General features: G+C 52.7%; 1 protein-coding gene across 1 annotated transcript; it reads left to right on the top strand.

Annotated features, from left to right (window-relative positions):
• The first annotated feature begins 1,699 nt into the window (after window positions 1-1,699).
• On the top strand, window positions 1,700-27,269 carry LOC134430346 (major facilitator superfamily domain-containing protein 4A-like). The gene is given in 13 exon segments (XM_063177959.1): window positions 1,700-2,004; window positions 10,083-10,281; window positions 11,156-11,251; window positions 11,253-11,396; window positions 18,028-18,190; window positions 19,976-20,029; window positions 20,032-20,093; window positions 20,421-20,553; window positions 20,556-20,593; window positions 22,698-22,845; window positions 24,458-24,528; window positions 24,686-24,806; window positions 26,051-27,269. Coding segments are annotated over 13 exon segments (1,524 nt in total). The 5' UTR covers window positions 1,700-1,774; the 3' UTR covers window positions 26,116-27,269.

The following is a 27,269-nucleotide window of genomic DNA, read 5'->3' as shown; positions in this document are numbered from 1 at the left end:
TTTTTCCTTTTGGTGGAAAGGCTTTGTTATCCCAACCCTTCTGGTGGAAAGGCTTTTTTTCCCCAACCCTTTGTTACCTCAAACCTTTGGCTTTGTTATCCCAATCCTTTTGGTAGAAAGGCTTTTTTATTCCAACCCTTTGTTACCTCAAAACTTTGGCTTTGTTACCCCAACCCTTTTGGTAGAAAGGCTTTTTTATCCCAACCCTTTGTTACCTCAAACCTTTGGCTTTGTTACCCCAACCCTTTCGGTAGAAAGCCTTTTTTATCCCAACTCTTTTTCCCGTCTGCCAGGGGAAGGGAAGCAGAGGCTGCTGCAGCAGCGCGGCCTCAAACCGAGTTTTTGCCCGGCAGGGAGAGCCCCAGGCTGCGGCTCAGCGTCCCCATCCGGGCTGGTGTCGGATGCCCCAACGATAAAACCCCATTTCCGCCGTGCCGCGTTGAGTCATGCCCCGTCCCTGAGCCTCATTCCTGCCCGGCCCTGGCTGTCCCCATCGGTCACGCAGCACAAGGACACCGCCGCCGGCCCTCGGGGCGCTCTTTGATTGTTTAATGGCCTCAGGCGCCCGGCAGCCGCAGGAACCTCGAGTTTGGGGCGTTTTGGGGGGGTTGGGGCGCGGTTGTCACCGTCCCTCGCTGCCGCAATCCCTTCGTGCCCCGGTGGTTGCGGCTCCCCGCGCTCTGTGGGCCGCGGAAGAACAAGGGCTGGCGTGTAATTTGGGGTTGGCTAAAGATTAAGCCGTGGCCAGGTGGGAATGAGCACCTGCGGCCCCGGAGCGACATTCCAGAGGCGCAGGGTCACAGGATGGGCGAGTCCCCGAGCGCGCCGGGCCACCTGCAGCCAGCGCTCCGCCGCGGCCCGGCTCCGGCGGCGCTGCTCTGCCTGGAAAGAGCGTTCTAAAAATTGCCAGCCTTCCCCAGCTAAAGTAGGTGAAATATTTATAAACCCATCCTCTAGAGAAGAACCTTTTGCGTAAGCATCCAAACCGCTCCGGCTTCAAAACCCGCGCCCTCCCCCGGCCCCCAAGGCGCCTTGTGCTGCTTTAGCCAGCGATGGGGCAACTTTAATTGCGTTCGTCTGGCACCGTGGCACCTCGTCAGAAAAAATAAAAAAAAGGGGGGGATTTCTGGATTTCGGGATTTTTGGATTTCGGGATTTCTGGATTTCGGGATTTCGGGATTTTTGGATTTCGGGATTTCTGGATTTCCTGCTCCATTGCGCTCTGTTCCAGCGGGTGTAGCCGGTGTGGCTGTGCTTTAGTGCTGGGGTGGGGGCGAGCAGAGGGGTCGCCCCATTTTGGGAGGAGGAGGATGAGGATGGTGATGATGATGAGGAGGAGGAGGAGGGGGAGGGAAGCAAAGCGCTGCTTCCAGCGCCCGAGGGATGCGCGGAGTCCGGCGGGGCGGCTCCGGGGGCGGCGGGGATGGGGACGAGGATGAGGATGAAGATGGGGATGATGATGATGATGAGGAGGAGGGGGAGGGAAGCAAAGCGCCGCTTCCAGCGCCTCAGGGATGCGCGGAGTCCGGCGGGGCGGCTCCGGGGGCGGCGGGGATGGGGATGAGGATGAGGATGGGGAGGGAGGGAGGCCCCGCTCCGCCCGGCCCCGGAGGCGGAGCCAGCGCCCGGCGCGGCGGGATCGGGAGCAGCCACATCCCGCAAGGGAAGGAGGAGCGGGGAGCGGGGCGGCGGCAGCGGGGCCGGAGCCGGAGCCCGGAGCTCGGAGCTCCAGCAGCGGGGCCGCCCCGCGCCGCCGCCAGCGCCGCAGCGCAGGATGTGGTGGGACGAGCGGGTGTCGGCGCGGTTCCGGAGGAACCTGCAGCCCACCCTCACCTACTGGAGCGTCTTCTTCAGCTTCGGCCTCTGCATCGCCTTCCTGGGGCCCACGCTGCTGGACCTGCGCTGCCAGACCCAGAGCTCGCTCTCGCAGATCACCTGGGTGTTCTTCTCGCAGCAGTTCTGCCTCCTGCTCGGCAGCTGCCTCGGAGGGGTCTTCAAGAGGACGTAAGAGCCCGGAGAACTCAGCGCTGCTCCCTGGGGGGCTCCCCGCGGACCCCCCGCCCTTAGCCCGCAGCGCGGTGGGCAGCGCCGGCCGGGCTTGGGGGGCTGAGCCGGGTTTGGGGGGGGCTGAGCCAGGCTTGGGGGGCTGAGTTGGGTTTGGGGGGGATTGAGCCGGGTTTGGGGGGGATTGAGCCGGGTTTGGGGGGGATTGAGCCGGGTTTGGGGGGGATTGAGCCGGGTTTGGGGCGTTGAGACGAGCTTGGGGGCTGAGCAGGGCTTGAAGGGCTGAGCCGGGCTTTAAGGGCTGAGCTGGGCTTGGGGGATGAGCTGGATTTAGGGGATTGAGAGGAGTTTGGGGGGCTGAGCTGGACTTGGGGGTTGAGCCGGGCTTGGAGGGATGAGACGAGCTTGGGGGCTGAGCCAGGCTTGAGGAGTTGAGCCGGGTTTGGGGGCTGAACTGGGTTTGTGGGGATGAGCCGGGTTTGAGGAGCTGATCCGGGTTTGAGGAGCTGATCCGGGTTTGGGGAGCTGATCTGGGTTTGGGGAGCTGATCCAGGTTTGGGGGATTGAGCCGGGTTTGGGGGAGTAAAACGAGCTTGGGGAGCTGAACCGCGCTTGGAGGGCTGAGCCAGGTTTGGGGGCTGATCCGGGTTTGGGGGCTGATCCGGGTTTGGGGGATTGAGCCGGATTTGGGGGCTGAGCCGAGCCGTGGATGCTGCCTGGGAAAAAGCCACTCCCGAGTGGAAGCGGGCACGGGGGGCGTCGCGGAGGGTCCGCAGCCCTCGGGGCCCCCTCGTTGAGGGATTCCCTCCCCCGGCAGCCCCGCTCGGCTCCCGGTGCGGTTCCATCCCCGGAGCAGCCCCAGCGTGGAGTTCCAGCCAGAACTTCCCGCCAGCAATTATTTATTTTGTTGTTTTCTGGATTTTTTTTTTTTTTTTCCTCTCCTTAACCTTGGCTGTTTATCGCCCAACCAAGAATATTTTTGGCAAGCGTGCTTTAATAACCTCGGCGTCGGAAATGGAGGCAGCGCCGCGTTTGGCCGGAGTTTGGGAGAACACGTGGAGGGACGCGAGTGGTCCTCGTGGTGTCCCGATGGAGAGGGGGGGAGCCCCGAAAGGGACTCAGAGCCAGCCCCGTGCCCGGGATGTGTCGCAGATAAATCACCCGGGCTGTCTCAGGGCTGAGGATTGCCAGGGAGGCGTTTGATCTGAGGCTGGGTGACAGCCCGGGCATCAGCTGATTATTTACGTTGTCACCGATGCCGGGGCGGTGATGTAACCTGTGTGTGTGTGTGTGAGATCCACGCACCTCCACGGGGAGAATCCCCCAGGAATCCTGGGGAAAACCTCCTTCAGACCCGCTGGGTGTGGGATCTGTGTGGATTGAGGGGAGTCCTGGGTGCCGGAGCGGCTGCCAGCGGAGCCGTCCCGGTGCCACCGGCGTGGAGGGGACAATCGGGGCACTGGGCGACAGCACGTGGGGACTTTGCTGCGGCTCTGCCACAGCTCCGGCAGCGCTGGCTCAGCAGCGGAGCCTCTGCCAGCCCCCGGGGCCGCCTCGCATATGTTCGGAGGGAAATGCAGAATTCCCGCTGCCAGCTCCTTCCCAAAGCCCCGCAGAACCCATCGGGGCTTTCGTGATTGGGGATTCACAAAGTTTGAGCTGCGTTTTGGGGGGGGGGGGGGGGGAAAAAGTGTGTTCGGTGCTGGTTGGGAAGCAGGGTGTGTTTGGGATTTGTGGAGTCCCCACTGGGGAGTGACAGCGCTGCCAGGCAGGCAGGAGGGAATGTTTGGGATATTTGGAGCTTGTGAGTGTTGTGGGGAGGTCACGCAGAGCCTCGCAGCCTCCAAATGTGTGGGAATAAAAATTGTTCAGGCTCCAGGAGCTCCGGTACAATCCCTTCTGCAGGGATGGATGGGCCTGCCAGGGCTTTATAAATCAAATTATGGTGCCTTCAGGGCTGCCAGGGAGGAGCACTGGGCAGGTCATTTTTCCAGCTGGGAGATGGAAACCTGCTGTGGAGCATCCCTGGAGCCTGGCTGGGAGCTGAGGGTGGTTCCTGATGCAGAATTTGCTGTTTCCTGTGCTGGTGTTCACAGGGGTCCCAGGATGAGGGAAGGGACGAGGATCTGACTCCATGTTCCAGAAGGCTGATAAATTATTTTATGACATATATTACATTAAAACTATACTCAAAGAATAGAAGAAAAGGTTTCATCAGAAGGCTGGCTAAGAATAGAATAGTAAAAAATGACAACAAAGGTTTGTGTCTGGGACAGAGAGCCAGACCCAGCTGACTGTGATTGGCCATTAATTAGAAACAACCCCACGAGACCAATCACAGATGCACCTGTTGCATCCCACAGCAGCAGATAACCATTGTTCGCATTTTGTTCCTGAGGCCTCGCAGCTTCTCAGGAGGAAAAGCCCCAAGGGAAGGATTTTCCATGGAAAGATGTGTGTGACAGCTTCCTTTGGGTTAAATCGCTCTGGGTGACCCCTGGGGGACAGCAATGGGTGGTGGCACCTGAACCCGGGCTCTCCTGTGCCCAGAGAAGCTGCTGGGAGCTGCTCCTGGAGCTCAGGGACAGGGATTTCAGGGCTGCTCTGTCCCTTCAGCACAACCCAGCTCCACAATTCCACGGAAATGTGAAGTTTGCACTGCCAGGGGATGGGGGAACGATGCTGCTGCTCTGTCCTGCAGTCCTGGGATGGCTGCTGGTCCCTTTTTGGGGGTGCAGAGGCAGCAGCCCCCCAGGAAATGGGGTTTGAGCTCCCTGGGGTTTGCTGGGAGGTGTGAGGAGCTCTGCCCCAGGAAATGCAGGTTTTCCCAGGGTTTGCATCCCTGGGGATGGGGCCGGAGCCTCCTGCAGGAGCGCAGAGAGCCCCAAAAAGGAGCCCTGAACACCCCAAGGACTCTTCATGCCTGGAATCAGCTGGGAAAGATCCCAAGAGCCCCTGATGGGGAGGCAGGAACAGCTCCAGGGATGGAAATGGGATGGGAGAGCTGGGAGGAGCAGCCTGGCCTCAGACACACCAGGAGGAGCTGAAATTTGGGGAAATTCCCACCCTGGCACTGCCAGCTCCAGAGGGGAGTTCTGTGCATTTTCCTTCATCTTCCTTCCCATTTTGCTGCATTTCAGGTTTGAATTGTGAGGTTAAACCCTGCACACGCTGCTGACAGAAGCACCAGGGTGCCCCAGATTGGTGCTGGGATTTTAATTTTTTTTTTTTAAATTCAGAAATGGCATTTTTGTGTCCTGTTGAAAATTTGCTTTTTTGGGGCAGCCCTGTGCTGATCCCAGCGCTGTGGGCACAGACCAGGAGGGCACTGGGGGAGCTGGGGCTGTGCTGGAGCCCTGGGCAGATTTGGGGAAATCCTCACTCCTGGCACTGCCAGCTCCATTGGGGAGCTCAGTGCTCCTGCATTTCATTTTCCTTCCCCATTTTGCTGCATTTCAGGCTCGAATTGTGAGGTTGAAGCCCTGCACACGCTGCTGACGGAAGCACCAGGGTGCCCCAGATTGGTGCTGGGATTTTTTTTGAAATTCAAAAAATCAACATTTTTGTGTCCTGTTAAAAATTTGCTCAGAAACAGCGTTTTTGTGTCCTGTTGAAAATTTGCTTTTTTGGGGCAGTCCTGTGCTGATCCCAGCGCTGTGGGCAGCGACCAGGAGGGCACTGGGCAAACTGGGGCTGTGCTGGAGCCCTGGGCAGATTTGGGGAAATCCTTGCTGGAGCCCTGGGCAGATTTGGGGAAATCCTCACTCCTGGCACTGCCAGCTCCATTGGGGAGCTCAGTGCTCCTGCATTTCATTTTCCTTCCCCATTTTGTTGCATTTCAGGCTCGAATTGTGAGGTTAAACCCTGCACACGCTGCTGACGGAAGCACCAGAGTGCCCCAGATTGGTGCTGGGATTTTAATTTTTTTTTAAATTCAGAAATGGCATTTTTGTGTCCTGTTAAAAATTTGCTCAGAAACAGCGTTTTTTGTGTCCTGTTGAAAATTTGCTTTTTTGGGGCAGCCCTGGGCTGATCCCAGCGCTGTGGGCACAGACCAGGAGGGCACTGGGCAAACTGGGGCTGTGCTGGAGCCCTGGGCAGGCTCCTCTCAGCCTGACCCACCCCATTCCCGCAGGCCTGAGGGGATGGGACCCTTTTCTTGTCCTTTCACAGCCCCTGCTCTGTCAGATTCCCATCTCCCGGAGCTCTCAGGACCCTTCACTGTTTGCTGCCGCCTTTTGTGGCTCAGAGAGCAGCACAGGATGAGCCCTTTGGGGGACACAACCCCCCGAGGGTGGCTCTGCTGCTGCAGGAGCCAAGGGGAGCTGCAGTGAGATCATCCTCACCTCCTCCTCCTCATCCTCACCTCCTCCTCCTCCACATCCTCACCTCGTCCCCTCGGGCCTTTGGCTTTCTAATGATCCCTTTTGCAAGTCTGAGCTGGCCCGATATCATTTTTCCTCTTGATCTCAGGGATTTGGAAAACGTTCCCTGAGGTGGGGGAAAAAAAATAAACAGTGCTGGGGAGCTGGAGAGATCCAATGGAACACCGAGGTGGGGGCTCCCAAATCCCTGTGGGAGGGATTTGCTGGCCGGGGGTGCAGGATTGGCTCTGGGATTGCCCGTCCTGATCCTACAGGGATCGGTACAAACCTCTCCCGGGTTTTGGGATGGAGCCAGGGCGTGCTCTGGAATGAATTTGGGACGTTGCAACCCTGCTGGAGGAGAATTTCCCACCCTGATCCCAGAGAGATCAGTTCAGACCCCTCACGAGCAGCTGTGGGTTTGGGATGGAGGCAGGGTGTGCTCTGGGTGCTCTGAAATGAAATTTGGGACATTGCCGGGCTCATTTTGCACCTTGTGGTAGAGAATTTCCCATCCTCATCCTACAGGGATCAGCCCAAAACCCCTCCTGGGCAGCTGTGGGTTTGGGATGGAGGCAAGAAATGCTCTGGGTGCTCTGGAATGGATTTTGGGACATTGCAACCCTGCCGGAGGAGAATTTCCCACCTGATCCAGAGAGATCAGTTCAGACCCCTCACGAGCAGCTGTGGGTTTGGGATGGAGGCAGGTGTGCTCTGGGTGCTCTGAAATGAAATTTGGGACATTGCAACCCTGCTGGAGGAGAATTTCCCATCCTGATCCTACAGGGATCAGCCCAAACCTCTCCTGTGGGTTTGGGATGGAGGCAGGAGGTGCTCTGGGTGCTCTGAAATGAAATTTGGGACATTTCAGACCCTGCCGGAGGGGAGCCTGCCCTGTGTTGGGGACACAGAGACCAGGCTGTGACACCAGGGGCTGCTTTTCCAGCCCTTTGGAAAGGTTTGGCATCATCAGGACAGGCTGAGTTCACGGGGTGCCTCATTTTGAGTGCCCCCCAAGGGCTTTGTGTGTCAGGAAATCATCCCTGAGGGCTGAGCTGAGTCTCCCAACCCCACCTGGGGCCTGGCACTGGCAGCAGCAATCCCTTGGTCCCCCCTCGTGCCACCACCCTGGGCTGGTGGCATTTGCAGGGGCACCATTGCGTCATTAAGCCACGGCTGGGGGCAGGAGTTTTGACCCAAGGTGACATTTTTAATGCTCATTAAGGACATTAAACCCCCCCAATCAGTGTTTCACTGGTGACGAAGCTGCTCCCCAGCCAGGCAGGGGGGTCCTGCAGAGTTTTCTTTGTGCTTTTCAGGGAGTGTGTGACTCTGCATCACACTCCCTCCATCAGACAGCCCATGAAATGTAGGATAGTCCAAATCTCCACAAAAAAAAACCCCAAATATTTTGCAGTTTTGAGGATTCTCTGGGAGGTTTTCCCATCGCTCCCAGACTCGGGTTCCCCAGCTCTGGAGGGAGCAGCCTCGGAGCTGTTCCTGTCTCATTTGCCAGGCGCTTTTCCTGCCGTGACTGTGCACATCTCCAGCTCCCTCCCTCCTTCCCTCCCCCAGAAATCCCACGGCTCTGCTGTCAGAGGGACCATCAGTAGTCACAGATTGGAAAACACTGGCTGCTCCGGCCCTGGGCTGGGCACAGGGAGGCTCTGGCACTGCCAGAGGGGCAGGAGGTGCCCTTGCACCAGCAGGACATGAGAGGGCCCGGTCACTGTAGGGCTGCAGATGGAGGAGGGCTCTGACAGGGCCAGGGGACAGTGACAAGGCCAGAGAGAAGTGACATGGCCAGGGACAGTGATAGGGCCCAGATCTGTGATACGGCCAGGAACAGTGACAGGGCCTGGGACAGTGACAGGGCCAGGGTTGTGATATGGCCCAGGGACAGTGACATGGCCAGGGGCAGGCCCAGATCTGTGATTATGACCCAGGAACAGTGACAGGCCCAGATCTGTGACAGGGCCTGGGACAGTGACATGGCCAGGGACAGGCCCAGATCTGTGATATGGCCCAGGGACAGTGGCAGGCCCAGATCTGTGATATGACCCAGGAACAGTGACAGGCCCAGATCTGTGATACGGCCAGGAACAGTGACAGGGCCTGGGACAGTGACATGCAGGAGCAGGCCAGATCTGTGACATGGCCCAGGGACAGTGACATAGCCAGGGCTGTGATATGGCCTAGGACTGTGGTATGGCCAGGGACAAGTGATATGGCCCAGGAACAGTGACAAGACCAGGGCAGTAACAGGCCCAGATCTGTGACATGGCCAGGGACAAGTGACATGGATAATGACAGAACCAGGGCTGTGATATGGCCAGGGACAAGTGACATGGACAATGACAGAACCAGGGCTGTGATATGGCCAGGGACAATGTGACATGGCCCAGGGACAGTGACAAGGCCAGGGACAGGCCCAGATCTGTGACATGGCCCAGGGACAGTGAACGGGCAGGGCAGTGAAAGGCCCAGATCTGTGACACGGCCCAGGGACAGTGACATGGCCATGGCCAGGCTGTCCTGGCAGGGCAGGAGGGTCTGGCTGGCAGCTGGGTCTCCCCCTCCTCGCTCCTCCTCCAGCCTGTTTGGGGGTGTGGAGCAGGGATGGGGGCACTGCTGGGCACTGCTCAGACTCACATCCCCCCGTTACTGATAATTACCAACTGCCACCACCCTGGCTGTGACAGGGACCTGCAGTGCCACTCTGTCTGCTGTGCTGCTCCAGCCCATCTCTGCTCATCCCAGTGCTTCACTCTGCTCCTGCTTCCCTCCTTCCTTCCCTCCTTCCTTCCTGCCTTCCCTCTTGGCAGCCCCAGGGCCACACGGTGCCAGCCTGGGCACTGCTCACTGCCAGAGCTGGGAGGGGACAGATCTGGTCCCTCAAAGGGGACAGATCCCATCCCTGAGTGGGGACAGATCCTGGCCCTGGGAGGAAACAGATCCAGTCCCGGGAGGGGACAGACCCCACGCTTTGGAGGGGACAGATCCCAGCCCTCAGAAGGACAGACCCCAACCCTGGGAGGGGACAGATCCCGGCTCTGGAAGAGTACAGATGCCATCCTTTGGAGGAGACAGATCCCGGCTCTGGAAGAGGACAGATGCCATCCTTTGGAGGGGACAGATCCCATCCTCTTGCACCTGGCTGGGTTTTTCTCTATAAGAGAGTTTTGTTATTTTGCCTTTATTGAAACGTTCTTGTTTCCAACGCTCCCACAGAAGCCATCCTGCTGCTTTTAGCCTTCTGAGGTAGCTGAGCTATCTTGGGTGAAATAAATCTCAAGAGCTTGAGAGGAGATCCATATTTCAGTCCCCAGCAGGAGGAGGTGGCAGTGCCCAGGGGTGGGTGACACTGGGGTGTGGTGTGGAGCATCTCCCTCCTCTCACCAGGAAATCTGAGGCTGCAGGAGCTGAGATCAATGAGATGGGGGCAGCGTGGCTGTTGGATTATATCTTTTTCTTACCAAGAAATGGAGTTTTTGAGAGGTGTTTTATTTTTTTATTCAATTTTTAGTCTCACGTGAAGGGTGAGGACAATACAGGTGTTACAATTCCCACGTCACAATCCGAAGGCATCTCCTAATTACAAAGCACTTTATCAGCTTCAACCACACCGTGCAATTTTCCATAAATCCATTTCCCACCTGTGACTGCTGCTCTGCTGGTGGCCCTGATTCTGTCCTGCCTCTCTCCCTCCCCCAGGCTGGCCCAGTCCCTGCTGGCCCTGTTTGCCTCGTCCCTGGCCATCTCGCTGGTGTTTGCCATCATCCCCCTGTGCCACAACGTGGTGGTGCTGGCCGTGGTCATGGCCGTGGCCGGGCTGGCCATGGGCTGCATCGACACCATCTCCAACATGCAGCTGGTCAAGATCTACCAGAAGGACTCTGCCATCTTCCTGCAGGTGAGAGCGGCGTCCCCAGCCCCCCTGGGCTGCTCTAGGATGGACTTTAGTTGGAAATTCTCCCAGAAAGGGTCCGTGGGCATTGGGAGGGTGGAGGCACCATCCATGGAGGTGTCTGAGAAAGCCTGACTGTGGCATTGTGGAGCCAGGATGGAGTTGAGGAGAAATTTCTCCCCAGAAAGGGTCCTTGGGCATTGGGAAAGATGGCATCACCATTCCCGCCTGTGGCACTGTGGTGCCCCCAACCACCCTGGGCAGGTTTAGGATGGAGTTTAGGAGAATCTCTCCCCAGAAAGGGTCCTTGGGCACTGGGAGGGTGGCATCACCATTCCTGGAGGTGTTTGAGGAAAGCCTGGCTGTGGACTGGGGTGCCTTCCACTTACCCTAGGCAGGTTTAGAGTGCAGTTTAGGAGGAATTTTCTTCCCAGAAAGGATCCTTGGGCATTGGGAAGGTGGCATCACCATTCCTGGAAAGCCTGGCTGTGGCACTGGGGTGCCCCCACCACCCTGGCAGGTTTAGGATGGAGATTAGGAGAAATTCTCCCCAGAAGGGGAGGTTGCATCACCATCCCTGGAAAACCTGCCTGTGGCAATGTGGGGTCCTCACCTCCCTGGGCAGGTTGAGGATGAGGTTAGGAGGAATTTCCTCCCAGAATGGGTGGTTGGGCATTGGGAGGGTGGCGTCACCATCCGTGGAGGCATCTGTGGAAAGTGCCACTCAGGTCTGGTGACACTGTGGCGTCAGCTCACACTTGGACTCGATCACCCCAAAAGTCTTTCCCAACTGAATTAATTCTGTGATTCTGAGGAGGAGGAGGAGGAGGAGTTGGGGGCTCTGCCACCCTCCTGCTCCAGCGCGTCACCCCTCCTGCAGGCCCTGCACTTCTTCGTGGGTTTCGGGGCCCTGCTGAGCCCCCTGATCGCCGACCCCTTCCTGTCGGACACCAACTGCATCCTGGCCAACGGCACGGGCCAACGCCTCCAGCAACCTGCCGCACATCCGCAAGTCGCTGCTGCCGCACCACCCCGGCAAACCTGTCCCACTACGCCCTGCCCATGAAGGGCATGGGGTGACACGCGTGTCCTACGCCTTCTGGATCATGGCCCTCATCAACGTGAGTGCTGCGGCCACGGGATCCAGCTGGGTCAGTCATCCTGGGAGTACCCAATGGGATCATCCTGGGAATATTCAATGGGATCATCCTGGGAATATTCAATGGGATCATCCCTGGAGTATCCAATGGGATCATCCTGGGAGTATCCAATGGGATCATCCTGGGAATATCCAATGGGATCATCCTGGGAATATTCAATGGGATCATCCCTGGGGTATCCAATGGATCATCCTGGGAATATTCAATGGTATCATCCCTGGGGTATCCAAATGGGATCATCCTGGGAGTACCCAATGGGATCATCCTGGGAATATTCAATGGGATCATCCCTGGGGTATCCAAGGGATCATCCCTGGGGTATCCAATGGGATCATCCTGGGAGTATCCAATGGGATCAATCCTGGGAATATCCAATGGGATCATCCCTGGGGTATCCAATGGGATCATCCTGGGAATATTCAATGGGATCATCCTGGGGTATCCAATGGGATCATCCTGGGGTATCCAATGGATCATCCTGGGAATATTCAATGGGATCGTCCTGGGAGTATCCAATGGGATCATCCCGGGAGTATCCAATGGGATCATCCTGGGAATATCCAATGGGATCATGCCTGGGGTATCCAATGGGATCGTCCGGGAATATTCAATGGGATCATCCTGGGAATATTCAATGGATCATCCTGGGGTATCCAATGGGATCATCCTGGGAATATTCAATGGGATCATCCTGGGAATATCAATGGGATCATCCTGGGGTATCCAATGGGATCGTCCTGGGAGTATCCAATGGGATCATCCCTGCTCCAGGGATTTGTGGGGTTTCTGGTGTTTGGGGGATCCCAGCTGGGATCATCTCAGGAATATCCAGCTGGGATCATCCCTGGAGTATCCAGTGGGATCATCCCAGAATATCCAGTTGGGATCCCCCAGGAGTACCCTGTCAAGACATATTTTATGAAAAATCCTTTTGTTCAGATTTTTTTCTCCAGAGAGTCCGAGACAGCCACACTTTGATTGGCCATTAATTAAAAACAACCCCTGAGACCAATCACAGATGCACCTGTTGCATTCCACAGCATTTTATTTTATTTATTTATTTTTATTAATTTTTATTTTATTTATTTTTATTTATTTTTATTTATGTTATTTATTGTGTTTTATTTAATTTTATTTTAACCACCCCAACCTGCTGAGATGCTGGGTTATTTTATATTTTATTTTATTTTATTTTAATTTCTCTTAATTTATTTTACTTAAATTATTGTATTGTGTTTTATTTTATTTTAACCACCCCAACCTGCTGGAGATGCTGGGTTATTTTATTCTATTCTAGTCTAGTCTAGTCTATGTTATTTATTTTATTTTATTTTTTATTTTTTTTTATTTTAACCACCCCAACCTGCTGGAGATGCTGGGTTATATTTTATTATATTTTATTATATTTTATTATATTTTATTTTTTAATTTTTAATTTTTATTTTTTATTATTCTATTCCATTCCATTCCATTCATCCCCCCCAACCTGCTGGAGATGCTGGGTTATATTTTTTTATATTTTATTTTTTATTTTTTATTATTCTATTCCATTCCATTCCATTCATCGCCCCCAACCTGCTGGAGATGCTGGGTTATATTTTATTATATTTTATATTTTATTTTTTATTTTTTATTTTTTATTATTCTATTCCATTCCATTCCATTCATCCCCCCCAACCTGCTGGAGATGCTGGGTTATATTTTATTATATTTTATTTTTTATTTTTTATTTTTTATTTTTTATTATTCTATTCCATTCCATTCATCCCCCCCAACCTGCTGGAGATGCTGGGTTATATTTTATTATATTTTATTTTTTATTTTTTATTTTTTATTATTCTATTCCATTCCATTCATCCCCCCCAACCTGCTGGAGATGCTGGGTTATATTTTATTATATTTTATATTTTATTTTTTATTTTTTATTTTTTATTATTCTATTCCATTCCATTCCATTCATCCCCCCCAACCTGCTGGAGATGCTGGGTTATATTTTATTATATTTTATATTTATATATATATATATTTTTTTTTTTTTTTTTTTTTTTTTTTTTTTTTTATTCCATTCCATTCATCCCCCCAACCTGCTGGAGATGCTGGGAGCAGCTCAGCTCCGAAGTCCTGACCCTTTTCAAGGTGGAAGCAGCCGAGGAAGATGATGGGAAGGGGTTTTTAAACCTCCAGGGACGAGGGTGAAAAGAGTTAACAACAGAAATGGAAACCAGGAGCAGCAGCCCGGTTATAAAATGGCCAAATCCCACATTTCCAGCCCGGTTTTTGTGTGGATTCTGACAAGGCACGAGCTGAAATGATTCATTTCGAGCTCTTGCTTTTGTTTAGAGTGGAAATGTCTCAATCTGACTCTGGCACGAGCGCTCAGTGCCGAGCTGACAGCGGAGCTGTGCCGATGTTTTTGAAGCAAAATGGGTTTGCTTTGGGAAAATGAAGCAGCTCAGCATAATCAAAACAAAGCGCTTGGAGCACTCCCAGCCAAAATCTTTCACTCAACGAGAAAAAATTTGTGCCTTTTCATCCAGATTTTGGAACAAAACCCCCCATATTTTAGAGTTCAGCTCTCCCACAGAACGGAAATTTCATGGCCCAGCGCGTTGGAAATCGGGGAAATGTCCGTGGAGAGGGAGGTGCTGGTCAGGAAGGTGCTGTCCCAGGGGAAGTGTGGGACTCTCCATTGTGCTCTGCAGGAGCCTGGGACACAATGGCAGGGAAGGATCCCGATTCCTGGGGGGAAACAGCCAGAAATAGCAGCAGGAGGGAGCTGGAACGTCCCCACGCTGAGCTGGGCGATGCAGCAGCTTGTGGGGATTTTGGGGATGGATAAAAGCTGCCAGGTGAGGGAGGGAGCAGCTCTGGGAATTTGGGAAACGTTGGGAATTGGGGGTTCTGGTGAGGGAGAGAGCAGCTCTGGGAATTTGGGAAACGTTGGGAATTGGGGGTTCTGGTGAGGGAGAGAGCAGCTCTGGGAATTTGGGAAACGTTGGGAATTGGGGGTTCTGGTGAGGGAGAGAGCAGCTCTGGGAATTTGGGAGGTTTTGGGTGCTGGAATTGGGAATTCTGCTTGGCCAGGTGAGGGAGGGAGCTGGAACATCCCCACGCTGAGCTGGGGGATGCAGCAGCTTGTGGGGTTTGTGGGGATGGATAAATCTGCAGGTGAGGGAGGGAGCAGCTCTGGGAATTGGGAGGTTTTGGGTGCTGGAATTGGGAATTCTGCTTGGCCAGGTGAGGAGGGAACAGCTCTGGAAATTTGGGATATGTGGGAATATGGGAATTGGGAATTCTGCTTGGCCAGGTGAGGGAGGGAGCAGCTCTGGGAATTTGGGATGTGTTAGATGTTGGGAATATGGGAATTGGGGGCCCTGCTTGGCCAGGTGAGGAGGGAACAGCTCTGGGGATTTGGGGAGTGTTGGGTGCTGGGAATTGGGGTTCTGGTGAGGGAGGGAGCAGCTCTGGGAATTTGGGAGGTTTTGGGTGCTGGGAATTGGGATTCTGCTTGGCCAGGTGAGGAGGGAACAGCTCTGGAAATTTGGAAGGAGGGAGCTGGAATATCCCCTACGCTGAGCTGGGGGATGCAGCAGCTTGTGGGGTTGTGGGGATGGATAAATCTGCCAGGTGAGGAGGGAGCAGCTCTGGGAATTTGGGAGGTTTTGGGTGCAGGGAATTCAGGGAATTGGGAATTCTGCTTGGACCCTTGGCTCCTGGTGGGAATGCTCTGGCGTCCCTTTTTCCTTGGGCAAAGAAAATATTCCTGCAAAAAAAAAAAAAAAAAAACCAAAAAAAACCCAACACAAAAAGCAGCAAAAAAAAAAAAATATCCTGGGAAGGAATTCTGGGAGAAAATGGCACCAAAATCTGGTTGTCCAGGAGAGCAGGAAAACCCCACAGTGGGAGTGGGAAATGGGGAATCCCAAACTGGGGACTGGGATACACCCAGAATGGGACTGGGAATCCCAAACTGGGGCCCAGGGATATCAGAGGCACTGGGGAGGGGGGAATCCCAAACTGGGGGCAATGGATACACTGAAAATGGGACTGGGAATTGAGGAATCCCAAACTGGGGCACAGGAATACAACCCCAGTGGGAATTGGGGAATCTCAAACTGGGGACTGGGGATAAATAAACCCAGAGTGGGACTGGGGAATCCCAAACTGGGGGCAATGGATACACTGAAAATGGGACTGGGAATTGGGAATCCCAAACTGGGGACTGGGATACACCCAGAATGGGACTGGGACTTGGGGAATCCCAGACTGGAGGACAGGAGTACAACCAGTGGGAACTGGGAATCCCAGACTGGGGCCTTGTCCTGGAGGCTGGGAGTGCCCAGGGCCCTTATCTGCACAGCCAGGCCCTCTGAGGGGAGGGAATATTTTTTGCTAATCTGCAATTCAGAAGAAGGAAATCTGGTGCTGACCTCCGGAAGGAATCAGAACCATCAAGCAAATGCGTTTTTCTTCCATGGGACCGAACTCACTGTTCCTATTCCCATTGTTCCCAGAACAATGCAGGCCTCATAAATGAATTCAGGCTGGAGGGGCGGGGTGGGAGGCAGGGGGGGGGAATTCTCCATACATTTAAATCATGCCACGAGCCAACAAAAGGCAGGAAATTTGGAGCTGGAGCTCACACTTGCTCCCAGACATGTAGAAAACAAGGCAATGAGCTGTCACTTAGGATTTCCTGGCTTTCTCCCCCGGTTGGTTGCAGTGTAAACAGCGCTGGGCTGTGCTGGGAGGAGACGGGAGAGCTTCGCTTGGTCCCCTCAAAAAAAAAAAAAATAGAAAAGGGAAAAAAGAAAATGAAAAAAAAAGCCATTCCCTGTGGAATTGGAGGCACCAGGGAGTCCTGGGTGTGGGCTGGGATGGGCTCGTCCCTTGGGATCGCTGCTGCCCCGTGGGTGTGGGTGGCACTGTGGGGATTGTGGTGGGACCATGGAGTGCTGGAGCATCCTGGATGCACAGAGGACCCCAGAGCTGGGCTGGACCCTCCCTGCGGTGCTCAGGCCGTGCCCTGCAGGGCCCTGGGCTGTCCTGTTGGCCTGGGAACCGCGGGCTCCTCTCTCAGGAGGTGCTGAGCAAACCCCTGCTAATGGCTGGGCATGGGCACGGGAGCAGCTCCCGCTTCCCTCGGGCAGAATTCCAACTGCTCTGCCCCCGCAGCTCCGGGGTTCCACTCGTGGGGCAGCAGCAGCACAGCAGGGCTGGACCCAGAACGTTTGGGGTTTGTAGGGCTGGCACTTTGGGAGCCCAGAACATTTGGGTTTGGCACTTTGAGACCCCAGAACATTTGGGGTTTGTCACTTGGGACCCCAGAATGTTTGGGGTTTGTAGGGCTGGCACTTTGGGACCCCAGAACGTTTGGGGTTTGGCACTTTGGGACCCCAGAACATTTGGGGTTTGTCACTTTGGGAGCCCAGAATGTTTGGGGTTTGTAGGGCTGCAATTTGGGACCCCAGAATGTTTGGGGTTTGTAGGGCGGGAACTTTGGGAGCCCAGAACATTTGGGGTTTGTCACTTTGGGAGCCCAGAATGTTTGGGGTTTGGCACTTTGGGAGCCCAGAATGTTTGGGGTTTGTAGGTCTGGCACTTTGGGACCCCAGAATGTTTGGGGTTTGGCACTTTGAGACCCCAGAATGTTTGGGGTTTGTAGGTCTGGCACTTCGGGAGCTTTGTCCGGGGTCCCTGTGCCCATTTCCAGGTGAATGCTGGAGCCTGGGGCTGCCCAGTGGATCAGGAGATTTTTCTCCCAGTTTTTTCCCTCTTTTCCTCTCTCCAGCCTCAGCATCTCCATCCCCACCTCTCCTTGCTCTGAAATTCCCCTCAGGCACCTCCCTGAGGAATCTGAGCCCAGCACCTCAAACATCTGCTGCTGGGGGAGCTGTGCTGTGGTTTTGGGGTGGTTTGGGGGTGATTTTGGGGTGATTTTGGGATGTTCAGAGTGCTCGCCCCTCCTCTATCCCCTCCCCAGCTGCCAGTGCCCATCGGTGCTACTGGGGGAGATGGGCTGTGGTTTTGGGGTGATTTTGGGGTAATTTTGGGGTGATTTTGGGTGTTCAGGTGCTCACCCCCCCTCTGTCCCCTGCCCAGCTGCCAGTGCCCATCACTGCTGCTGGAGGAACTGTGCTGTGATTTTGGGGTGATTTTGGGGATGGTTTTGGGATGTTTTTGGGGTGTTCAGGTGCTCACCCCCCTCTGTCCCCTCCCCAGCTGCCAGTGCCCATCGCTGCTGCTGGAGGAGCTGTGCTGTGGTGTTTGGGGTGGTTTGGGGTGGTTTTGTGGTGATTTTGGGGGTGATTTTGGGGTGTTCAGGTGCTCACCCCCCTCTGTCCCCTGCCAGCTGCCAGTGCCCATCACTGCTGCTGGAGGAACTGTGCTGTGATTTGGGGTGATTTTGGGGATGGTTTTGGGATGTTTTTGGGGTGTTCAGGTGCTCACCCCCCTCTGTCCCCTCCCAGCTGCCAGTGCCCATCGCTGCTGCTGGAGGAGCTGTGCTGTGGTTTTGGGGTGGTTTTTGGGGGTGATTTTGGGGGTGATTTGGAGTGTTCAGGTGCTCACATCCCCTCTGTCCCCTGCCCAGCTGCCAGTGCCCATCGCTGTGTTCTTCCTGCTCTACAAGGAGCGCATGGTGCCCTGCTTCAACGGCAGCAGCCACCCGCTGCTGTCGGCTGACGAGCTGGCCCTGGAGACACGGCCCTGGGGACAAGGACGAGCTCTCCACCGCTGCCCAGAGAGCCCACACAGCTGCAGGTGAGCTCTCTCGTGGATTTTGGGGAGAAAAAGCCAGGTTTGAGTGGCGGGGTGTAACGGGAAACCCGGCGCTGCTGTCTGCTGCAAAGTGTGCGCAGGGATCGCATCCAGGAATACCCAAAACAAAGCATTTGGTGCCCAAATTGCCCTCAAATCAGATGAAATCTTGAATGGAGGTTGGTGTCCCAATCCCAGAGAGGCCTCCAGGCTGTGTTTCTCCATTCCATGTTTCTCTGAGCCACCCTAAAGCCCCTCACCCCTTTTAGGACACGTGGCAGTTGTGCCCCTAAATTCCCTCCTGCTTTTGGGTCACATTTCTTCAGATTTTTCCCTTTAAAGGGTCACATTTCTCACTGATTATTCAGTTTAAAGGGTCACATTTCTCACTGACTATTTCAGTTCATTGTGCTGCAGACCGCTGATTTTTTATAGGAAAGGAATAAGAAACAACCAATTTCCCCTCCCTTGTTTGAGGGAAAAAGTGAAATCAGCAATAGTTTGCTCTTGACCTCATGGCTGCACCCTGCCTTGGGGACAATGGGGACATTGTTCTTTCCTGGCCAGCAGGGACGTGTCACAGTCGATTCTTTGGGTAAACAGTGAATATCTCAGAAGTAAATACGGTTCAGGGCTTTGGGAAGTGTTCCGTGTTGTCCTGGAGAGATGGCTTTGGCCCGGGCAATGAAAGGGGATTTCAGGGAATCCTTCAGGGTGAGGAGGTGTGGGATTTTGAGGTGTGGAGAGTCCAGGATTTGAGGGTGTGGAGAGCCCAGGATTTGGGGTATGAGAGCCAGGATTTTGGGTATGGAGAGCCAGGATTTTGGTTTATGGAGAGCCAGGATTTTTGGGGTATGGAGAGCCAGGATTTTGCGGTGTGGAGAGCTGGGATCCCAGGGTGAGAAGAGCCAGGATTTTGAGGTGTGGAGAGTCCAGGATTTGAGGGTGTGGAGAACCAGGATTTTGGGGTATGGAGAACCCAGGATTTTGGGGTATGGAGAGCTGGGATCTCAAGGTATGGAGAGCCAGGATTTTGGTGTGTGGAGAGCTGGGATCCCAGGGTGTGAAGAGCCAGGATTTTGGGGTGAGAAGAGCCAGGATGTTACGGTATGGAGAATCAGGATTTGGGGTGTGAAGAGCCCAGGATTTTGGGGTGTGGAGAGCCCAGGATTTGGGGTGTGGAGAGCCAGGATTTTGGGAAGAGAAGAGCCCAGGATTTTGGGGTATGGAGAGCCCAGGATTTTGGCATATGGAGAGCCAGGATTTGGGGTGAGAAGAGCCAGGATTTTGGTGGATGGAGAGCTGGGATCCCAGGGCATGGAGAACCCAGGATTTTGGGGGTATGGAGACCCAGGATTTTGGTGGATGGAGACCAGGATTTTGGGGTGTGGAGAGCCAAGATTTTGGGGTATGGCAGAGCCCAGGATTTTGTGATGGAGAGCTGGGATCCCAGGGCATGGAGAGCCAGGATTTTGTGGATGGAGAGCTGGGATCCCAGGGTATGGAGAGCCAGATTTTGCAGTGTAGAGAGCCAGGATCTTGGGGTGTGGGCAGCAGGTCCCCTCTGCTGTACCAGGATCCCAGGCTGTGGGCAGACCCCACACCCACTCCCATTTCCCTCTGGAGGCTCAGAGGAAGGTGAAGTGAGCTGGAGCCCCCGAGCTCAGCAGTGCCTGATGTTCAGGGTCCTGCTCGGCTCTGTCCTGCAGCTGTCCACAGAGCAAACCCCACCCAGCCCCGGGGGCACGTTCTGCTCAGGTTTGCTTTGCTTTGTTCTCCAGCAGGTCACGAGGATTTGTTCAGCTGCTGCCAGAGCAAGAACTTCCGAGGGGTTCCTTCACCTACTTCGCCGTGCACATCACCGGCGCTCTGGTTCTCTTCATGACTGATGGGATCGTGGTGAGTTGCCCAAATTTCTGGATTTTTTTCCTCCCAAAACCCTGTGAAACCCCTCAGGGGCTCCTCAGTGGTGAGAGGGGTTAGACAGGAATGGGAATTTCCAAGGATAAGCAACCCTGAGCTCTAATGCGATGTGTGGAGCTCCAAGAGGGCAGGGCAGCCCCTTGGAGAGGGAGGATCTCTGGTTTTCCTTGGAGCTTTGCCCTTTTGGACAGACTAAACCCCACACCCTGCTGCTGGTGGATCTGCAAAGCCTTCCACCATGCTCTGAGGGCCAGAGGAGCCTGAAGTGCCCACGGGGATGTGACAGAGAGGATTTTCCTGCAGGGAGAGTACTCGGGATTCGTGTACAGCTACGCCGTGGAGGAGCCTCTGGCCGTGGTGCACAAGGTGGCCGGGTACCTGCCCAGCCTCTTCTGGGGCTTCATCACCCTGGGCAGGCTCATCTCCATCCCCGTGTCTACAGGATGAAGCCAGCCACCATGGTCTTCATCAATGTGGTAAGGATGGGGTTAATTGGTTAATTGCTGCGATGGGCTTGGGGCTGCAGCTCCTCTCACACCTGGAGGGTTGGCACAGGTAGGGTGGGCAAGGTGCCCTCCGGGCAGCCACAATTTCAAATTTCATTGCCCAGCTTTGATTGCCCAGCTTTCCTGAGCCTGCTCCTCAGCTGGGAGAGCTGGCACTAAAAAAATTTGCCCGTTTTGTTGACTTTACACAGCGACTCCTTCATGCGCAGGGAAATGAATTCCTGGGGTGAATGTAACTCCTGAATTCCTTGCCATGGCCAAGGGAAGGCAGCTCACGCTGTGAATGCTCTGCTGAGGCTGCAGCAGCTGGCAGAGCTTGATAAAATCAATAAAACACCCCTTGGGAAAGGGGCAGGAATCCCTGTGGGATGGGTGAGGACATGGCAGAAAACAGGGAGGGGGTGATCCCAATCCCCTTACAGAGAGAAAAAGCACAAGCAGGCAGGTAAATTCCAATTTATGTGAACCAGAAGTGATTTTGGAGGCTGTATTTTGATAATAAAACACATTACAGTGAGTTATAATACCCATTGCTGGAGTCAATAAAACACCTTGGGAAAGGGCAGGAATCCCTGTGGGATGTGTGAGGACATGGCAGAAAAACACAAAGGGGGTGATCCAATCCCCTTACAGAGAGAAAAAGCACGAGCAGGCAGGTAAATTCCAATTTATTTGAACCAGAAGTGATTTTGGAGGCTGTATTTTGATAATAAAGCACATCACAGTGAGTTATAATGCCATCTAACAGGGTGGGAGAAGATTTTGGGGTGTTCTGAGTGAGAATCCCCCTGGCTGCCCCTGACCCTGAGCAGTGCTGGGAGCTGCTGGAGGATCCTGGAGCCATTGCAGCAGCATCAGAACAAATTCCAGCTCGAATTTGGCTTCTCCAGCATCCAAATTTTACTGAGCTGGAAAATATCAGAGCTCCCTCTGCTGACTCTGCCCTGGTTATTTCCCTACAAGCCAGAAGTGAGGAAATTTCATTTAAATGCGTTGGCTTTTTGGCTTTATTGCTGTGGCTGCTTGCTGAGCAGTTATTGAGAGTTAATTCTGTAATTACTGAGAGTGACTTCAGTCTTACTCAGCAGAATAAAGAAATATTGGTGATTAAGACACATAAATACTCTGGAAGGTATTATTGCATTTAAAAGTATATGTTTCAGACAAAGCCTTAAATTTCTGTGTAATGAAATTAAGACTTAATTGCCAAGTTATGTAATGAAAATTAGCAAATTCAAAGCCAGATGGATTTTCTTTGGCCATCCAGTTTCTCAAGCACTGATTTTTTTTTTTTCTTTTCCCAGCATATTTCCTCTTCCAGACTATTTCCCCTTAAAAACAAACATATTTTCTCTTCCAGACTATTTCCCCTTAAAAAGAGAACAAAATTTCTCTTCCAGAATATTTCCCCTTAAGATAAATATATTTTCTCCTCCAGACTATTCCCCCTTAAAAACAAACATATATTTTCTCTTCCAGAATATTTCCCCTTAAAAAGAAACAAATTTTCTCTTCCAGACTATTTCCCCTTGAGAATAAATATATTTTCTCTTCCAGAATATTCCCCCTTAAAAACAAACATATTTCCTCTTCCAAACTATTTCCCCTTAAAAATAAACATATTTCCTCTTCCAGACTATTTCCCCTTAAAAATAAACATATTTCCTCTTCCAGACTATTTCCCCTTAAAAACAAACGTATATTTCCTCTTCCAAACTATTTCCCCTTAAAAATAAACATATTTCCTCTTCCAGACTATTTCCCCTTAAAAATAAACATATTTTCTCCTCCAGAATATTTCCCCTTAAAAACAAACATATATTTTCTCTTCCAGAATATTTACCCTTAAAAACAAACATATATTTTCTCTTCCAGACTATTCCCCCTTAAAAACAAACATATTTCCTCTTCCAGACTATTTCCCCTTAAAAACAAACATATTTTCTCCTCCAGACTATTTCCTCTTGAGAATAAACATATTTCCTCTTCCAGAATATTCCCTCTTAAGCCCAAACCCTAGACCCTGTCGCGCTCGGCATTTTTCTGACTGATTTTTGCGGGTGCTGCCCCACAGGTCGGGGTGCTCATCACCTTCCTGCTGCTCCTGATCTTCTCCTCCAGCGTGGTTTTCCTGTTCGTGGGCACGGCCTCGCTGGGGCTGTTCCTCAGCAGCGCCTTCCCCAGCATGCTGGCCTACACCGAGGACATCCTGCAGTACCAAGGTCAGCTGCCATTTCCCCTGCTGCATTTTTCCACCCCATCTCCCCTTTTTTCAGCTCTTTCTCTCCTCCCTCAGCAGGCCTGGAAGTTCAGGTTTGCGTCTGGAGGCAGATTTGTTGAAGGGAAATGTCCGGTTCTCTGTTTTGCTGATGAATAATGACCCCAGGCAGGGATCCAGCTTCAATTCCTGGTTTGAGGAGCTCAGGGAGGGGCAGGAACGCTGCTGGGGAGGGAGATGGTTCTGGAAACATCACCAGATTACTGAGCTGGTTCTGGAAACATCACCAGATTACTGAGCTGGTTCTGGAAACATCACCAAAACCTCACCAGATTACTGAGATGGTTCTGGAAACATCACCAAAACATCACCAGATTACTGAGCTGGTTCTGGAAACATCACCAAATTACTGAGCTGGTTCTGGAAACATCACCAGATGCCTGAGCTGGTTCTGGAAACATCACCAGATGCCTGAGCTGGTTCTGGAAACATCACCAGATGCCTGAGCTGGTTCTGGAAACATCACCAAATTACTGAGCTGGTTCTGAAAACATCACCAGATTACTGAGATGGTTCTGGAAACATCACCAGATCTGAGCTTGTTCTGAAAACATCACCAAAACATCACCAGATTACTGAGCTGGTTCTGAAAACATCACCAGATTACTGAGCTGGTTCTGAAAACATCACCAGATTACCTGAGCTGGTTCTGGAAATATCACCAGATTACCCAAGCTGGAAAGCCCAGAGCTGTGGTGGTGTTCAAAGGGGTCACAGGATGAGGGAAGGGATGAGAATCTTGACTCCATGTTTCAGAAGGCTGATTTATTATTTTGTTATATATATATTATATTGAAAGAGAATGATATATTAAAACTGTACTAAAAGAATAGAAGAGAGGAGGGAAGGAAAAGGAAAGGAAAGGAAAGGAAAGGAAAGGAAAGGAAAGGAAAGGAAAGGAAAGGAAAGGAAAGGAAAGGAAAGGAAAGGAAAGGAAAGGAAAGGAAAGGAAAGGAAAGGAAAGGAAAGGAAAGGAAAGGAAAGGAAAGGAAAGGAAAGGAAAGGAAAGGAAAGGAAAAGGATAGGAAGAGGAAAAGAATGATAACAAAAGCTTGTGACTCTCAGAGAGTCCAAGCCAGCTGACTGTGATTGGCCATTAATTAAAAACAGCCCCATGATCCAATCCCAGATGCACCTGTTGCATTCCACAGCAGCAGATAACCATTGTTTGCATTTTGTTCCTGCTTCTCAGGAGATGAAAATCCTGGCAAAAAGGGATTTTTCAGAAAATATCATGGCTACACAGAGCCTGGCCAGCTCCCCCAGGAGCTCCCTGGCAGCCTCTGTCTCGAGGGCAGTGAGACAGAAACACAAAAACCTTCCCACCATCAGCTCTGCCAGCACAGACAGGTGACAGGAGATTGAATTTTTTTTTACCTCAACCTTCACCTTTCTGCACTGCTGCAGGTCTGCTGGGGAATTTTCAGCATTAAGTGGGAATGCACATTGAGTGTTTTGATTTTTGTGTGGTGAGATCCACAGGGAAGCTTTCAGGGAGCGCAGGGTGGCCCTGCTGGCTGTGCCACTCTGCTGCCACCACCTCTGCTTCCTCACAGGCTGTGCCACCACCGTGCTGGTGACTGGAGCTGGCATTGGAGAGATGGTGCTGCAGCTGCTGGTGGGCTCGGTGAGTAGCCAGGAGCTGGCAAAACCCAAAATCAATTTGGAATTTACGAGTCAAACCCTCAGTTCTGCTCCAGCTGAGCCAGCAAAGCCCTCCCTGATGATCCACGAGGGATCTGAGTGATGCCTGATCCCTTTTGTAATTTCCCATCCCACCGCAGATTATCCACGATCGGGGCAGCTACAGTTTCCTGGTCTGTGGGATGATCTTTGGATGCTTGGCCTTCACCTTCTACGCCCTGCTGGTGTTTTTCCACAGGATGTACCCCAAGCCCTGCCCAGGTAAGGGAACCCCAGCCCTGAGCCCAGCTTTGGGACGGGAGCAGGAGCAGCACGAGCCTCACTCCCGAGATTCCAGCAAAATGCAAGGAAATGTTTATTTTCCTGCTGCTTCCTCTCTCCTTTTCCTGCTTTGTCTTGCCCACAAAGCCTTGGCAGGCAGAGCTCAGGGTTTGCTTTCTTTTCTGCTGGAGAAGCAAGGGGAAAAAAGCAGGGATCACAGGCAGCACCAGCTTCCCTGGGCTGTTCCCTGGCTGGAATCCAGGGAATAAGCAGGGCTGCCATCCAAGGGCAGCTGTCAGGCTCTGGGAAAAGCCTCACAGATAAAGGATTTTTGGGTTATCACCTCAGTCTGGAGCTGCTGGTTGTTTTTATACGAAAGGAGCAGAGTGGGACTGGCAAAAAAACACGGCCAGGTGTGGCTTGGGCTGTGCTGGGCACTGCTGGGGTCACAGCTCGAGGGCTGGGAAAGGAATGGAGATGGGGATGGAGCTGGGAAAGGAGAAATTGTGAGGGAGCTGGGAAAGGGTTTGGAGAATCCTGGAAAGGGTTTGGAGAATCCTGAGGGAGGATTCGGAGGAGCTGAGGGAGCTGGGAAGGGTTTGGAGAGTCCTGAGGGAGCTGGGAAAGGTTTGGAGAAACCTGGAAGGGGTTTGGAGAATCCTGAAGGAGCTGGGAAGGGTTTGGAGGAGCTGAGGGGGCTGGGGAAGGGTTTGGAGAAATCTGGGCAGGGTTTGGAGAGTCCTGAGGGAGCTGGGAAGGGTTTGGAGAGTCCTGAGGGAGCTGGAAGGATTTGGAGAGTCCTGAGGGAGCTGGGGAGGGTTTGGAGAGTCCTGAGGGAGCTGGGAAGGGTTTGGAGAGTCCTGAGGGAGCTGGGCAGGGGCTCAGCCTGGAGCAAAGGAGGCTCAGGGGGAATTTCTGGCTCTGCACAACTCCTGCCAGGAGGGCACAGCCGGGGGGGATTTGGGATCTTATCCCAGGGAACAGGGACAGGAGGAGAGGGAACGGCCTCAGGCTGGGCTGGGGAGGCTCAGGTTGGACATGAGCAGGAATTTCCTCATGGAAAGGGCTGGAAGGGGCTGCCCAGGGGGGTTTGGAGCGCCCATCCCTGGAGGTGCCCAGGGAAGGCCTGGACACGGTGGGGTGATAAAATAACAACATTCCTGAGGGGAAAAACCTCACACCCATCCCCTTTAATCCCAATCAAAGCATCCATTGAGGTGAAATACCGATTTAATCTTTGGCAGAGCTGGACGAGGCCTCCCCGGAGAAAGCAGCAGTGCCTGAGGACACGGGGCAGTACCAGCGCTGAGGGAGGGCCCGGCCCGGCGCAAGCAATAAACCCAGCCCCAATTAAACATTAATCCCGAGGGTGATTTCACATTTAATGAACTGAATCATGCAAGTTCTCTGCAATCAAAAGCACAGTAGGTGGGGTAAGGCAGAATCGAAGAAATCAAGCCCAAAATGTCGAGCTGAGCACGGGGGGTTGTGCCAAAAATCCTGCCAGCCTGATCCTGGGACTAAAAGCAGGGACATTTGCACAGCAGTTCCTCCTGCAAATGAAGGTTTTTGTTCTCCTGCAAATGAAGGTTTTTTTCTCCTGCAAATGAAGTTTTTTTTCTCCTGTAAATCAACTTTTTTCTCCTGCAAATCAACTTTTTTTACCTGCTCAGAACACAGGGTGAAAAGGAAAAGCTGCTCTCTGCTCCTCGTCCAAGACTGAATCTTGAAAAGATTTTATTTCTGGAACCCCCTCGAATTTGCAGCACAATCCTGGGTTTTATTCATTTTTGTGATAAATTCTGTGTCACCTCCCTTGATCCTCGCAAAGGGGGGAAATCCCACAGTGGCAGAGCCCCCAGGTGCACACACAGGCAGCAGGGCCTGTCTCTATTTGCACACTTAATTCCTGTATATTCCACACTCTCAACAGTGTCTTACTCAGCATGCTCAGGCCTCTTCAATGATTTTAAGTAATCATTTGCTTTTTTAATTTTTGTTGTTTTTTGGGAGGGGTTTCTTTGTTTTTTTTAAGTCAACAACGAGCTGTGCTGGTTCCTTTTGCTTTAAGTCACTCCTCGAGCTGCTCCAGCTGCAGCGTCTTATTTTAATATTGGTTTAATTTCCAACTTCCAAGCCAAGCTCCACGAGAGAAGGGATTTCTTTAGAATTTTTATTTTATTTTTATTTTTTTTTTTTTTGGGAGCTGGGCTCCAGCTGCTTCATCTGTGCAATCTCCTTCTCCTCCTCCAGGTGCCTTGTGTAAGGTACTCCCACAGCCCCAGCATGGCCTGTCCCAGCCACCAGGAAAAGACTGGAATTTTTGGGAATGTCAAAACTCCTCCTGTGCCAGGGAGTGGCTGTGGCTGCAACTCCTTGCTTGAACTGCTGTATGTGATGTACATATGTACGTGTGTATATATAAAGCAGTGTTTAATTAAAGGTGATTGATTGATTGATTGA

The sequence above is a fragment of the Melospiza melodia genome, chromosome 28 (genome assembly GCF_035770615.1).
Source record: "Melospiza melodia melodia isolate bMelMel2 chromosome 28, bMelMel2.pri, whole genome shotgun sequence".
Lineage (NCBI taxonomy): Eukaryota > Metazoa > Chordata > Aves > Passeriformes > Passerellidae > Melospiza > Melospiza melodia.
This window is presented reverse-complemented; position numbering and strand designations above follow the sequence as displayed.